This window comes from Stigmatopora nigra, chromosome 13, assembly GCF_051989575.1.
Source record: "Stigmatopora nigra isolate UIUO_SnigA chromosome 13, RoL_Snig_1.1, whole genome shotgun sequence".
NCBI lineage: Eukaryota > Metazoa > Chordata > Actinopteri > Syngnathiformes > Syngnathidae > Stigmatopora > Stigmatopora nigra.
Genome location: NC_135520.1, coordinates 2,449,291 through 2,465,570, shown reverse-complemented (window position 1 = coordinate 2,465,570; position 16,280 = coordinate 2,449,291). Strand labels below are relative to the sequence as shown.

Below are 16,280 nucleotides of genomic sequence, written 5' to 3'. Positions count from 1 at the left end.
TAATTGTGCCGTTTCCTTGATTATTAAATGATCACCCTAATTAGGGGAGAATAATAGGGTTAATCAGACTCTGCTCATCACACTTATTGCTCTTCCTTCAAAAAAAATGAAAGGAAAAGATACAGCACTTGATTAATAATATCAGCCTTTTCATCAAATGGACTACACCCATAACCACCCAGCCACCCCCACCCCCCACCAAAATTAATATCACGTTGTAAATGGAAGGAAGGAGCCGGCCGGACACAGACAGATGAAAGATTTCACTCAAATTAATTAAGCGCTAATTATGCGGTAGGAGTTGGGAGCAATTTGCATAATGAACTCTATCAAAAGAGATCAGTGGTGAAGAGCTGTCTTTCTCTGTCGAGTTTCAATGCCGCCTTCAGATGATATGCACAAGGCTGAACTACATTGCATGAAAAGGACGGGGTGCCGGGGTTAAACCGTTTGTCCCAACAACCACTCATTCTATGTTTTTTTGGGGGGTTTCCGGATAAATTGAAGCTTTCCATTCACTGAAATAGGACAAATTGGCCTATGTATTTTCTTCGTACCGTATTTTCTGGACTATAAGGCGCATGATTACATTCATGTTTCGTGTTTATTCTTGGTTTTTGATCAATTAGGAAAAAATGCAACCTATATTCCAGTGTAATTTCTACATAAATATTTGGCTAGTTTGGGATATACTGAAAATTATGGTATTTTTTGGCTGCCAGTGAACACTTTAGACATCCTATCTGTTTTGGATTGGTTTAAAATTGATTGGACATCTGACCAATATGTTTTTATAGATTTCCTGGTGCTAATTTATAGACTTTTCGTTAAAAAAAATAATAATTTTGCCCATTCTGATCCAATGCTGTTACACACCATTAGCAACAACATAATTTAATAGTTATTTCACTATGTATTTTTATTGTGAATTCTTATTGGCTGTTCAATATATGTTATTTTATGTGTATATTTTTGTAGTTTTGACTTTTTCTGGTAGATTTGCCATCTCTTTGTTCCCAATTAGCAGTTTTACTAGTGTTGTTATGAAAATTAAAGTCTTTATTAACCCACCTTCAACAACTTTCCATTGATATTAATTCAAATCATTACTTTATAAAGCAAAGTAGTCCAACTGGGCGCCATTACTAATAAATTCCCTAATCTACCAAGATATAATAAGAAGAGATTCCATCTCTAAATCTGAGCTAATCATGAACAACCTGAATGCCTTCTCCAGGGAGCCTTAAAGACCCCCCCCCAATCACCTCCCACCCCCAATTGTTGCTCTATCATGTTATGACTGATCTGGAGAAAAATCCATCTCTCTCCATCTTCATCGTCATTTAATCGTCATCGGTGTGTTGTGTACGTAGTTGAGTAGGTAGAAGTGATTTGTACCGTAGCGGCAATCATACACATGAAGCCTAATCAAGGTACGCCGCTCGTCGTTGCCCTTCAAGGACCTCGATAGGAATTACAAAGACTATGATTAGTTAATCAAATGAAGAAGCCTATGTCCTTTTATTTGTGTATACACCTTTTTTTTAAATGGAAATTGTATGTTGGTGGTACTTCCACAAGGGCACATCTACATGTGAATGATTCTCGTTGAGACTCGCTAAGATAGCTCAGCTCGCCCAATTATTATCATGTTGCGGTATTGTGGAGATTTGGGGATGTGGGATGGATGTAATCACTATGGATGTGATGGGAAAAAAAGAAGGTCTTAGAGATGATTGTCAAGATAGTGTTATTGGATAGTGGCTTGCTGCAAATATGAATACAAATATGCGATTGGGCCGCTGGTTTGAATCTTTTTGGGGGTATCTGAAGTCACATAATTCATACTGGAGTGAAATAAGGAAATAAATCTAGTGTAAGTATTAGATTCCTATGTTGCTGTTGTTATATATTTGAGGAGAAGAGTTTAAATGTTTACAGAAAGGAGAAAAAATGTGTGATTTTATGGGAATATGTGGAGATATCCAAATAGTAGACTGGTATACACAATACTGTATTTTACAAGTGAGTTGCGTTATGTATGTAAGGCACCAAATGGACCAATGGGTTAGATGACATATATATAGATATATAAATATATACAGATATATACAGATATATACAGATATATACAGATATATACAGATATATACAGATGTATACAGATATATACAGATATATACAGATATATACAGATATACACAGATATATACAGATATATACAGATATATACAGATATATACAGATATATACAGATACATAGAGATACATAGAGTTACATAGAGTTACATAGAGTTACATAGAGTTACATAGAGTTACATAGAATTACATAGAATTACATAGAGTTAAATGTAGATGTATATAAACATCTATAGATATATATATATTTTCTGATTACTGCTAGTAGAGATTGGAAGCCTCTAAAGATCCACTTTCACATTTTTAATAGTACCAGAATTTTCTGTCACATATATAAATTGTATTTTAAAAGTGCAATATCATTATTTGTTCAGAAACCAAGCACAAATATATGTTAAACTAACAATACTAAAATAGACAACAAATGACTAAATAGTCTTCCAATAATATAAGTTTTTCAGATAACTATAGCCTAAAACCAACAGTCTCTCAACATCATAAAAAAAATCATAAGTCTACTTTAAATTTTCATCACAAGCCCAACCAACCTATAAAAAATCGTCCGACTTATCACCCGGAAAATACAATTTTCACTATTCCAAGTGTTTAGACTGACTCCAATCCTATACTGTCATTGTCTCCAGGGCCTAAAGGCAAATCCTAGCACACGTCCGTCTGTCACATGCATTGTGAGCATCATTCCTAAAGAGAAAAGAATTTCTCTCTCTTGTTTTGTCATAACTTCCTTCTAAGGCCACACCAGACTTGACCTACCCACTCCCTTTTTAAATCCGTTCCTATTCTTTGTCCGCAACAGCCGCCCCGCGGATGGCAGGGGCCTCCCCACTAAAGTACAGGGTCGTGGTCTCCCCAATCCATCTCTGTCTGCCCCAAACGATTGATGAGGATTTAGTACTCGATCCCCTGAGTTGGTGGGCTTCCATTTTGATGAGCATTAGGTGGGACCTCTTTGATTTCTTGGCACATGGCGAGTAGAGACCAGACTGCGATTGGACAGCTGCTGGGGGGGGGGGACAGTGGAGTGGCCCTAAGGCAAGGGGGGGGGGATAGGACCTGGGCAATGGGGGGTGTCGCATAGATTTTTTTTGAAGATAAAACGTGTCAAGGTGTCAAAGACCCCCGGACAAAATAAAAGAAAAATCTAGTCTATCTATAGTCCTATCCATCATTGGGCTATCATGACAGTTAATGGCTAATCATTTTATTTTGAAATGGATAAAGGATACGATAATGAGTACTAATCGCCAATGGAAAACCATCTGGGTGATGGATAGTGAGGAATATGAAAAATTAGTTTTATGAGTTGAAAATTTAGAGCGGTATAGTCGTTTCATATAAATGAATTGACATTTTTTTGTATAATTCCTACCCTTTGTGTATAACAATTCATATTTTCCAATGTTATTCCTTGTGAGCCATACTACGAATTTAAAAGTCAAAATACATACATGTAAACGAGTGTCTTTTCAATTTTTTTTGTAATTTCACCACTTTCAAAGTGGAAAAGAGCCAGATTCACTCATCAAAAGAGCCACATATGGCCCCCAAGCCATAGGTTCCCTATCCCTGCATTAGAATATATACATACCATATTTTCACGACTATAAGGCGCACTTTAAAGTCTTTAATTTTCTCTAAAAATAGACAGTGTGCCTTATAATCCAGTGTTCTTTATATATGGAAAACAAATTAAAATCTGTCATTCATTGAGGGTGCGCCTTATAATGAGGTGCGCCTTATAGTTGTGAAAATACGGTGTTTATATATGAGATCAAATACATGTGGTCGCATCGTGTCACCCGTTCTTGAATAGAAGGTCAATCGGCGACCTCATTTGCCACGACATGAGATAAAATGTGGCAAACCCATCTGTCTCATGTAGTATGGCAAAATGATATGCAAAGGTTATGGTTTGGATCATTTCAGGCCATTTCTGTGATCACTAACAAGAACATCCAGAGGCGGTCCTGGCTAATTTTGCTCCCATGGGCGGTCCTAGGTCCCAATATTCCAGCAAAGCTATTTGGAGGCTCAGGAATCCATGACTGAACTCTTCTGTGTGGATATAAAATTACTGGAAATGATCCAAACATTTTGGTTATCAGTATATTGTTCATTATTGTTGACTTGGGTCTTTCCACACACATCTGCTGGGGGGGGGGGGGGGGCATTGCACTGATACGCAGACCTGCCGTCTTTGTTTGAACGGGAGTTAATGGTTAAACGGGAGTGTGTGCATTAGTGTACGGTGGAACCGGTTGGATTCCATGAAATGATTAGACATCCCACTGTGTAACTTTTGACCACTGAATCCACAGTACGCATTGAATTACTAAAATGTAAAAAAATAATACACTAGTGATACCATGATCCCTATTTAGAATATTAGGTTTACATTAAATTTTTCTTTTTCAAAAAATAACTTCCCAGAAATAATAAAAATATGTCACACTGGACTATAAGTCGCATTTTTAGGAGGACTATATTACCAATCAGGAATCAAGAACAAAGATAAGTTAAAGTAACAATAATAAAATGGAGAACAACAGTCAAAATGGGCATTTGTTATCAGATATTTTTCTGATACTTATAACCTACATACTAAAATGGTGCCAGTCAGATTAAAAAGACCAAAAAAACTTAAATATTAGCTCCAGGCTAGGCCAAATTACGAAAAAAGTGCAACTTATAGTCCATAAAATACATCACTGTGGTTAATTCAGGGTCTCCAAGTATACTTAAAATCTTCTATACATTTTTTGCTGGTCTTTGTATGAAATATGACTTAAATTGTCTATGTTACGGTCTTTTAAATGTCTCAAAAAGTCTTGATTTTAGCTTGTTGGAACCTGTTAACACCCTGTTAATATCCATTCCACCAAAACGCTATCTCGTACTAAATGTAAACAAATCTGTGAATTCCCTTAACAAGCTCGTCAACCCGTATACCTTTTTATTTTTCACTCTGGCATAAAAAGAAGGTTTTGAAAGGTTCTTTCACATTGCGTATTCATGCAGACCCGGCACATTATCAGTGACAGGAAGTTGTGTCGACCAGGTGAATGCGTAGCCAGGAACCTGATCTGCTGTTGACAGAACAAGGGACAGGTGCTCCTACCAAACTAATCCATACATGCACGCTTGACTCAGGTCGTCCATTAAGCTAGATTGCTTCAAAGCTTTAAAAGACCACTCTCTGCACTTTACCTTTACTGTTGCCACGATACCAAACTCTAGTAATTCCACCTGGAATGTTCAACATTAGTTTCATTGACATTGCCAACATTTTATCCCTAAATCATCCCACTCCAAAGTTAACAATAAATTCATCCATCTTTATTAACTTGAAAACCGACGTTCAATTTGTTGTTAGCAAACCAACTCCTAGTCGTCCAGATAAAAGTTTACAGGCAGAACGCTGACATCTGATTGGTCGAAAAGGTTCGAGCTCACCTGTTAATCACAGCTCAGTGGATGGTAAACAAGGCTTGGTCGGACCTACGGGGTAGAAAGAAGCCCATCTGGTGGTCCGCATTAACAGCCGCCTCTTTAACAATAGCTTCCAGGAAAAGGAGAAGGGTACAACAGGTCGTATCAGCCAATAAAAAGAGGCTATGCGTGACATTTAGCGCCTGATGTTCGACTTAGTGCGGACAAGGTTACCTATTGGCCGCGGGCAATAAAAAACGAAAGCAATCTGGCCTGGCTTGGAGTACAAACACCTTGTTGCTCTTATAATTTACAATATGCGCTTGGACCGTGTACGTTTTATTTTCAATAATGTAAACAGACTGTCTTCTTCTTTCATTTCTGCTATTTTCCTGCCTAGATGGCTGAAATAGGCTCCAGCACCCCCTATGACTCTTGTAAGGAGAAGTGGTTAAGATGAATGAATGAATATCAACAGTCTGGTTTCATACAGCTTTGGGTAAGAAGTTTTCTTTCATAGTATTAATTGTATTGCATTCCATTGATTGCTTTGAATACTCAACTTTCAGTACCATAGACAGCGCCCAGTCCAAATGGTTGGACATATAGTGCCGTCAATGGTAGAAGCCAATTAAAAAATCTGAATTTGTGCATAGAAGGGTTAAATTACAAATGGGGGGGGGGGTCCCCATTGTTGTAGTATATTGACTCAACAGTGCCACCTCGTGTTTAGTATGTGTGAAAAAGTGACTAAAAAGGAAATATTTACTGTCAATATACAGAATTTAATCATCAATAACTATTTTGCTGACGTCTATTTAAAAAATGCCCCACAAGGCAACAATTCAACATGTCATTAAACAAGTTTATTACCCCACTAACCATTTTTCCTTTTCTTTTGGCCTACTATTGCAGCAATCTAGCATGTCTTAAAAAGAGACGTAAAGAAGACAAATGGGTGGTGGGGTGTGTGTGGGGGGGTGCTTGAGACAAAACAGTAGAAATGGTGGGGTGGAGTTTGAATAGCAAGCAGTGGGCTCTCTACAGCTGCTGGCACTAATGAGCATAATTACCACAGTAATAACATTAGCCTATCTGAGGGAATGGAGGAGAAGCACAAGTGCTTGTATTGATGTGTGTGTGGGTTTTGTATGTGTGTGTGTGTGTAGGTGTGTGTCAGTAGCCGCTGACCATCCCATCTTGCTTGCAGCCTCAATCTCAATATCTCTTTGTTAGCCCACAATAATTGTGTTTGGGCCTCATATCCGCCATATCAGATTGGAGTTTGTACAAGGTAATTAGCAGAGGAAGGGAAGCCTCCACACCAGGAGGACAAATGCCCCTCATGACATCATGGCGTGCAAGTGTGTGTATGTGTGTGTGTGTGTGGGGTGGTCATCCCATCCCATCCCATCCCCACTAACCCCCACCACCATCTTGTCTGCCTCCGATTCATCTTTCATGTCATTAAGTATCGGAAGAAGCGATGGAAAAGGGCAGAAGGGCAGCAAGCCAGTGAAAGTTGATGACATTGAAAGGCTACAGAGTCTGGATTAAGAGTGATGAAGAGAACAAGGGTCTTGAAAGTGATTTGAGATAAAATGGAGAGCCGTGTTGTCGCCGCAGGCCCGTAATCTCCAATCAGCTTTGACTAACAGACGAGCACGGGGGGAAAGTTCTTGGCGTTAATGCAGCTCGCCTTTCAGTGGGAGTCGCTACATCCTGCTGGGAGTCAGGGGGGGGATGAGGATGGGATTAACTGGCACTCTGGTGGAGAGAGATGAAGACAATCAGATGGGGACCCTTCGGACGGTCACACCCTTGCTCCTTCCATCCTTTACTTGTATCCGTTTACTTTTAAAGGTGACTCTCCTTTAAAAAAAGACAGAGACATTTCATTGCACACCACCAAACTAAAAGTTGCCACGATAGGTTTACATCTATATAGTAGAATCCTAAAATATTATACTACTACCATATTTTACAGGCTATAAGTCGCACTTTTTCATAGTTTGGCCCTAACCCCTACATTTCTTATTTTTATAATATGTGCTATAGTTATCCAAGAAACTGTTATATTACTTTAACAGGCACTTATTTTGTCTTTTTCTTTCTATTTTACTTTAACATAATTTTTATTCCTTATTTTTGATCAATTGGAAAACTACCACTGGCTGTAAACTGTGTGCACACGCCATCTACTGGCAAACTTGTAACCTACAAGCAGTACAGGCACTATAAATCCATGTGTTGGACACATACCATCTTCCATCTAACCCGTAACCTAGCAACGTCAGCATCAATATAACCCCAAATAAATCCCACCTGATACAAGATATTAATTAATTTTATAGATAAACATATTCACATATTTCATGAAATAAGTGGCACAGAACTATCAGTCATAAATTTCGCCAGACTAATAAAATAGAGAAATATAATGAATGTGCTACAGCACACTACAGGCTGTGGAAAAGTGCGCGCCTGCCCTCTACTGGCTAACTTGTAACCTACAGCCAACAACAAGTTTGGCATGAATTCTTCAGCCATGACTAGGAATATAAATAATATATTTTCAAGCATTTGGATGGTAGTGTTTATACTTTAAATGTATATTCATGTATGTATTATGCATGCCCCTTCAACAATTTTCTATCAAAATGGATTTTCTAGGTGTCATTTAGTCCAGTATTTACTTCAGTAACAACCAAGTCTACAGAGTGAAACGTGGCACTTTGGTTTTCTTCTTGCCATGTCATCATATTTACAAGTGTATACTGAGTACTCTGTGTATTTACAATCACCTTTCTGTATGAATGGGGAGAAAGGGCGTGGCTTTTCCACGTGTCATCTGACGTAAGGCCCTACTAGAACCAATCTGAGAGGAGACAGTTCAGTGCGTCGTGTCTCAGTCAAGTTTTCAAAATAAAATGTTTTTAAATTATGTATGGAGAACTTTTCATGATCATTCAATAAATCAACATCAAATATTCAAATAAATATAATATATTTTATTTGTATTTTAAGGGTGTGAGTTTTTTTACCCAGTTGTCGTGGTTTACAAATTATTTTTGTTTTACTTTGAAGGTTGTAAAAAGCAAATTACATTTCAATGGTCAACTTTACACCAGTCCAGTTTGTCAGGAAGTGCGATCGTCCGCAAAAGAGCGACACATTACAGATTAAACTCTATACTTTCCATCTCAAATCAACATCAACGGGCTATTATCTAAGTAAGTATACACTAGAAAATGTGCTTTGTTTCATATGATTTGCCGATTAAATTGTGTGACAATCACAATGTTTTTCTTCTGGTGATAAAAATCTACTTTATTTTTTTAAAATATAAAATTAGGGGAATCGAGGAAATTAAAAATATATATACACACTGTAAAGCCTAAACCTAAAAACAATATACAGAAAAGTAAGATTTTACGTCACAAATTTTGCCCTTTAAATGATATTTAGGAAAATATAATGTTCGTTCATTCTGTAATATAACCTAGTGCGTATCCAGGGGCGTAACAACCGTTTACGTGTCCAAAGGTGAAAAGGTCTACATGCCCCCCTCACCCCCCAAATATCTATATTTGCAGATAAATAGTATGTTTACTGAAATGACAGAGTGCTTGTTAAACATACTGTACATCCTGGTTACCCGGAGCAGTTTGTGGATATAATATTTTCATAATAACTTGCAGAGAATGGCAGGGAAGGTACTGGTCACAGGTGGTGCAGGCTACATTGGGAGTCACTGTGTACTGGAGCTAATTGAAGCAGGATATCAACCAATTGTGGTTGATAATTTCAGCAATGCCGTGAAAGGTAAGTTGCATTTAGTTGGTGTAAGTATGTTTTTTTGGGGGGGCTACGTTAATGTCATGTGATCACAATGCATTGTGGATGGAGGAGAAGGGGGCATGCCGGAAAGTATACTTCGGATCGAGAAGTTACTGGACACCAAGATTGAGTTTCATGAACTGGATCTTCTGGACAAAGCTGGTTTGGATGGAATTTTCAAAAAGGTCTTTTAATTTTAACTTTTTCTGTTTCAAGCAATTTTCTTGCATTCCATTTTGTAGAAAATTGAACATAAGACTGAAAATTGGAATTCACAGCATTCTTTCTTGGCGGTGATGCACTTTGCTGGCCTTAAAGCTGTCGGAGAGTCCTTACAACAGCCTTTACGCTACTACAGGGTCAACCTTTCTGCTTCTATGAACCTTCTTGAGGTCAGTTCAACCTAGCTAAATCCACACTCCGACTTGTGGTTACTAATAGTCTGTTAATCTAGCATCATCTAGGCCTTTTAAAGTCAAGTAAACCCTGTCTGGTCACCTGAACTGTCTTTCCACCTGTGATATGACCATGTAAAACCACATTTTCAGGTCATGCAGGCTCATGGAGTCCACAATTTGGTCTTCAGCAGCTCGGCAACGGTTTATGGAGAACCACATCATCTCCCAATTGATGAGGAACACCCGGTTGGTAACTGTACCAACCCTTATGGGAAGACCAAGTACTTCATAGAAGAGATGATCAGGGACCACTGCATCGCAGAGAAGGTATCAACCTGGACGTCACTCGTTTATGGACAATTTTTGCTCATATTTTGATGTGTCAACCACCTGAACAGAATTGGAACGTGGTGTTACTGCGATATTTCAACCCTATCGGTGCTCATTCTTCCGGACTCATTGGAGAAGACCCTCAAGGCATCCCCAATAATTTATTGCCATATGTCGCCCAGGTACATGTGTTTTTTTTTTAATGTTTTTATTAATTGTGGAAGATAACTGCATATTTTTTGGTGTAGGTGGCTGTTGGAAGACGGGAGTGTCTTAGTGTATTTGGAGATGATTATGACACAGTCGATGGGACAGGTATGATCATTTAATAGCTCGAGATATAGCAAAGAACGATATTTTTAGGTAGGTTTTGAATTGGCTACTTTTTACAGAAAAAATGACTTATTGAATCTAATAAAAAAACATTTTTTCTAAGGTGTGCGAGATTATATTCATGTTGTTGACTTGGCAAAGGGACACATAGCATCCCTGAAGAAACTGAAGGAAAACTGCGGGTGTAAGGTAACAGGACACTTACATACAGGGTATATAATATAATATAATGGAATAATGCTTAATATTTTTTAGCCAAGAGGAGTCATCTTGGCTGACATTAATTTGAACTTTAGAACAGCCGTTTTGGCTCCAGTATGATATCTATCCAACGACCTTTCTTTTTGTCATGTGACTTGAATAAATGGGAGTGGCCAATGTTTCTTACCACAGGGAATGGTGGTGAGGTCTCTTTTAAAAAGACCATTCTTCTCCAGAGTTTTTCTATTGTTATTTTAAACAAATTTAGCTAATCTTGACAATATATCTCTGTTTAGCTATGAATATCAATAAAATATAGAGATATTTGGATAGTTTGTGTACATTGAAGGTCCATTCAATGTAAAATACTGCATTAGAACGTAAAGTATGTAAAAGACTGCCTTGAGATAAGGCTTTTTTTCTGTTTTAGATTTACAATTTGGGAACAGGAACAGGCTACTCTGTTCTCCAGATGGTCAATTCCATGAAAAAGGCATCCGGGAAGGAAGTGAGTCACAGAGGAAGTCTTTCCTCTTCAAAATAAAGTCATCCTATGAGTGAAATTTGATACCGGGATCATATGACATTTTTTTAGAGAGTTGAAAGATGCCATCTTTCTTTTCGAGCAGATTCCTTACAAGATTGCTCCACGTCGAGGAGGAGATGCCGCGAGCTGTTACGCCGACCCCAGATTGGCTGAGAAAGAACTCGGTTGGAAGGCAGAATTTGCACTGGAAAGAATGTGTAATTTTCCCGACCACTGTAATCTTAAAAGTCCACATTGGAAAAGTATTGCATGCCAAAACTGATATGGTTTGTCCATTTGTGTGTAGGTGAGGATCTCTGGCGTTGGCAGTCCATGAACCCGACTGGATATTCCAAGGCGAACTCTTCTTGACACCATTCCAGTTTTTAAAAACTTAAATCAAAGGGCCAAAGCAAAAACTTATTTTTTTTCACATCATGTTTAATAATATACTTGGGAAGCAGGATTGTTTTGTGATTGATATTTTTTTAATGGGTGGAAAAGCAACCTCAGAACTGAAGTATACTGTATTTAAAATCAATGTTAGTCATGCAATTATATTTTTAATTAAAATGAAACATGAGCTGTTAATGTGCCAGTGCGAATAAATACACATTCAGGTGGATGCATATAAATGTGTTATACATACTTACTCTCATAACTTTCCTTTTTAAACTGTGCCATTATCAGGATCTGATTGAAAAATATTTTTCATAATCATCAATGTTTGCACTTCTGGTATGATGTACTGTATATTAATATTTCCTCTATCATCTCCAAAACTTGACCATCACAAAAAATAACAATAAAAATAAAGTACCTTTCTGTACCTTACATTAATATTTCCTCTACTCATCTCCAAAACTTGACCATGCCAAATAATAATAATAACAATAAAGTACCTTTCTGAACCTTTTATAATAATATTTCCTCTACTTATCTCCAAAACTTGACCATGACAACAAAAAAAATAATAATAAAGTATATTTCTCTGATCAAAAGCCTGTTTTCACATATATTTTGTCATATACTTCATTGATAAATCTTCCCAGTACATACACACACACCTACATTTTTGCGGGTCACTTTAGTAAATGTATTTTAAAAGGTTGTTTTAACCACCAAAATTGTATTCATTCAACAAATAAATACGATTGCGCATGTCTAAGCGTGGCACTGGGGCTTTAAATGGCTCCTTGAACCCTCGGGCACCCAGTTAATAAAACACCCACGTCAGCACAGCGCTCCAGTCTCTCTCGCCGGGTTTCGGTCTTTAGGGCTGAGCAGGAAGTGGCTGACTGTGGACCCTGATCGAGAGAAGAAAAAAAGGCCGAAGAAAGCCTACGGGGAATCCACAAAAAAAAAAACATGGACATTCTCAGCGACGAGGGGGAGAGCAGACTCTATCGGGCGTCGGGCGAATCCAATCACCAGTGAGTATCGATGGCTTTTTAGCACGGGTATTGCTCCGAGGGGCGTAAGCGGGTCCTGACGACGCCTCACGCCGGGAGAGAGTCGCCTTGGTCGGGTAAGCCAAGCAAATCCTCCCGCTGATCGCCGGACCTCCGATGGGAAGTGCTGGGGTCCACTTGAATAAAAACGGGTGTTTTAGTACGTTAGCCCGTATACGGGTTTACCCTGAAATGAAATGTATGTTCATGTTGGATAACGTTAGGTTCCGATAGGAGGGTTTTTTTTGTCCATTGTGTGCTGGTCGGCGCCTGAAGTGGGCGTCGCTCCAGGACACAGTGGGCTGCCCGCTTTACCCTCGTCGGACTACCGCACTCATACGGTGCTTTGCAGCCTTCTCGTTTGGATTTGATGTTCATTTCAATACGGATACTTCTTTTTTTAATTCCGATTTGCTTTTTATAGGAAGATTTGGGGCACAGTTGGCTAATACGGGCAACGGGCGATGCCATCCTGTCAGGCAGAATCGCATAATTTGAAATGAATGTGTGTCGTAGGCAACATGGGGATGGGAAAATGGGTTACTGTTTAAAAAAAAAGGAGGAAAAAAAGTACAACTGCTGGGCTAGAGTAGGGTTTGGTGGATGTATTTGAAGATTTAAGATATTTTTTTTATTTTCTCGCCCTATTTTCTTTGTAGCCTCCAAAATTTGTCGTCCTCCATTAAGGGTGATTACAGGGATTTGTCACCCGAAGCTCACTGCCTTGTGTCGGGTGTAGCCCGGTAGGTGACGCTCTTTGATGGAGGGTGGCTTTAGCCAATGGGAGGGCAATGTAAGGGCCTATGGGCGGGGCGTCTTTAGTGTCATCCAAGTGCAGAAAAAAGCATTGATTATGATAGGGAAATGCACTCATTTAAAGAATTACTAAATAATATTTAGATGTTATATTGTCAAATAATTTCTCTAATCACTTTATGGTCGTATTATATTGTAGTGATTGTAGTAGATTGTTGTGATTGTGGTGATGCATTTTGACAAACCCCACAATATCAATATGTAATAAACAATGTCTGTCAAACTGCCATAAAACTGATTTGTGTTGGGACATGTTAAAAAAGCAATGCCTAACGCACATAAAAGATCATTTTCCACCAATGTGTCCTTGGTTTTTGGTTCTGACAGCTGATTTTAGCTCATTTTTGGCTGCAGAATCCAAAAACAGATCTGTTTTTTGTCTAGCAATTGTAAAAAAATTGCAATTTACATTGTGAAAAATTGATGCATTTCAGGCAGCCTCAGCGATGGTTCAACACAGCCGACATCACAGCAGCTCACCAAAGCAACCTCCTGAAACAGCTCAACCAACAAAGACGCCAAGAGCTATTCTGTGACTTCAACGTATTGGTCGACGGCCATCTCTTCAGAGCCCACCGCAACGTCCTTTGCGGGAGTAGCGGCTACTTCCGCATGCTTCTAACTCAAGGCCCAGACGGCATGGCGGAATCTGCCAATGCCTCCTTTGACTCTTTCACCCCAGAGATCTTCACCGTCATCCTAGATTTCATCTATTCGGGTCATCTAGACCTCTCAGGTCAAAATGTAATAGAAGTAATGTCAGCAGCAAGTTACCTACAAATGACTAACGTCATCAACTATTGCAAGAATTTCATCAAATCTTCTTTGGACATCAGCGTTAAAGATGAAGACAGCGATCGTTGCCATAGTTTGTCAGAGACGTGTAGCTTTACCAGCACCGCTGGAGAGGAAACCGCCGATCAGCAACCACCACCGCCACCCGAACCGCGATCTGACAGTCCTCCACCTGCACTTTGGACCAGGGACAACTCCAGATCCCAGTCTAGCTTCATGTGCAAGGACTTGGAACAAGATATTTCCCTTTCAGCTGTTAAAACCGAGCCTAGTAGTCCCAGCAATGACCCCAACGCCGATTTAGAGGACCCTGAAGACCCTTTATATACATTGCCGGTACCAGAGAGACGGCGTTCCCGTGGTGCGAATAAGAGGAAGGCTAGCAACAACTCCCACTCGAACCAGCGAGAAGATTCAGATGCTCAAGAGGCCGGCGCCATGAAGGTGGAAAAGGCGGATGACCTTTATGCCAATTTGCCACAGATTGTGGGTATTGTCGCACAGTTTAATGAAAACGGTAAGATGAGAAGTTTGGAGAATATTGCATGAACTGAAAATGTCCATTGACAAAAGTGAACAGCTTTTCCTTTTTTTTTTTTGCAGATTCCAATACTGTTATGCGTTTTAAATGCCCTTATTGTACACATACGGTGAAAAGGAAGGCGGACCTGAAGCGGCACTTACGTTGTCACACTGGGGAGAGACCGTATCCATGTCAGGCTTGTACCAAGCGATTTACTCGCCTGGAGCACCTTCGCAGCCATTTTGAGACGGTATGTTTTTAAAAATTACATAGTATAGTGAGGCTTATTTTCTTTTAAAAACGGTTTAGCATAGTAGGGTTGCTTCTCTGAGTGTGCATAACATAATTTTTAGTTTGTCAAGTAGAGGTACCACTGTATCTGACATTAAATGTTACTACTGTATTAGTATAGTCAATGGAAGCTTGTCTTAAATTGACAATATCTGTGATCCGTTATTCTTCAGATTCACCAAGCCAGGAAACTAGTGTGCAGGAGGTGCAAATGCCCCGTGACGGAAGACTCTGGCCAAGTGGTGTGTGAGGGCACACGTCGTTATCGCATGTGCCCACTTTGTGTCCACGAAGTGGGCCGCGACACCGTACCAATGGATAGCCTGGACGGTAGTAGCGAGGAGCCGGCTCTACTTCTGGGCGTGGATGGCGAAGAGGAGCACAGTAACCAGGCCTGGATGGCAAACGATGAAGACGACTTGGCTGAAGACTCGGGGGCTGACCTCATTATTCAACAAGTGGACGATAGTGATGAAGAGCTGCAGTGAACTTGGACCAAAGTGGGCGTGTCTTTCTTTTTGTGTAAATATTGGGATCCAATTTGTTAATGGCGCCGATGAGTACCATGAGGGGTGCTAACAAAGACTTTTGTGTCAATTGCAATATCTTACCCAAGTTATTAGAGTTATATGCATCATCACATTTGATTTTTAGCCCCTCCCATTGCCCCCTTTAGGCACCTCCCAGTTTTATTTCATGACTTTACTATGATATGCTATGTTAGCCATTTATTGTAATACAACTGGCTGATCGATTATTTTTTTTTACTTTTATGACAAGTTCCTTAAAGTATATGCAGTATTTAAAGCATGCGTATTGAGTATTTTTTTTTGACTGTTTAAATGGCAAACTGTTAAACTCGATGTATATAGAATTTTTTCTTTCATAACTTCTGAAGATTCTCCGTTTTGATAAAAGATGATAGTTGAACAAGAACATATGAAGGACTAAACAAAATATGAATGAAAATGATTTTTCTTTCATTGCTTCCATATAATATGTGCTATGGTATTTAGCCAATTATACATAGTTTTGTTCCTTTTGTTTGTTTACTTTTGGACACATTAAAGATATTTTTGTACACTTCCATGGCTGAAAAGTCTTCCATCTAAAACAGTATCTGAAATAATGCCTCCTTTTTTGAAGAATGTTGAAGATGACTGAGAACTTCAACTTGATTCACGCTA

At 39.1% G+C, this 16,280-nt stretch overlaps 2 protein-coding genes across 4 annotated transcripts; both read left to right on the top strand.

Annotated features, from left to right (window-relative positions):
- The first annotated feature begins 8,712 nt into the window (after positions 1 to 8,712).
- On the top strand, positions 8,713 to 12,151 carry gale (UDP-galactose-4-epimerase). 3 transcript variants are annotated; one of them, XM_077731752.1, is made up of 11 exons: positions 8,713 to 8,822; positions 9,291 to 9,414; positions 9,493 to 9,614; positions 9,708 to 9,821; positions 9,978 to 10,154; positions 10,226 to 10,339; positions 10,406 to 10,472; positions 10,594 to 10,679; positions 11,122 to 11,199; positions 11,321 to 11,435; positions 11,525 to 12,151. In XM_077731752.1, the coding sequence occupies exons 2-11, from the start codon at positions 9,294 to 9,296 to the stop codon at positions 11,587 to 11,589; spliced, it is 1,059 nt and encodes a 352-aa protein (XP_077587878.1). In that variant the 5' UTR covers positions 8,713 to 8,822; positions 9,291 to 9,293; the 3' UTR covers positions 11,590 to 12,151. The 3 variants fall into 3 exon arrangements, with proteins under 3 accessions (XP_077587878.1, XP_077587881.1, XP_077587879.1); XM_077731755.1 differs by having other exon boundaries at positions 9,502 to 9,614; positions 11,525 to 12,150; XM_077731753.1 differs by having other exon boundaries at positions 9,499 to 9,614; positions 11,525 to 12,149.
- A 259-nt stretch (positions 12,152 to 12,410) lies between these two features.
- Positions 12,411 to 16,182, top strand: zbtb8a (zinc finger and BTB domain containing 8A). Its single transcript, XM_077731751.1, has 4 exons — positions 12,411 to 12,650; positions 13,919 to 14,796; positions 14,883 to 15,052; positions 15,267 to 16,182. The coding sequence occupies exons 1-4, from the start codon at positions 12,586 to 12,588 to the stop codon at positions 15,579 to 15,581; spliced, it is 1,428 nt and encodes a 475-aa protein (XP_077587877.1). The 5' UTR covers positions 12,411 to 12,585; the 3' UTR covers positions 15,582 to 16,182.
- The last annotated feature ends 98 nt before the right edge of the window (positions 16,183 to 16,280 follow it).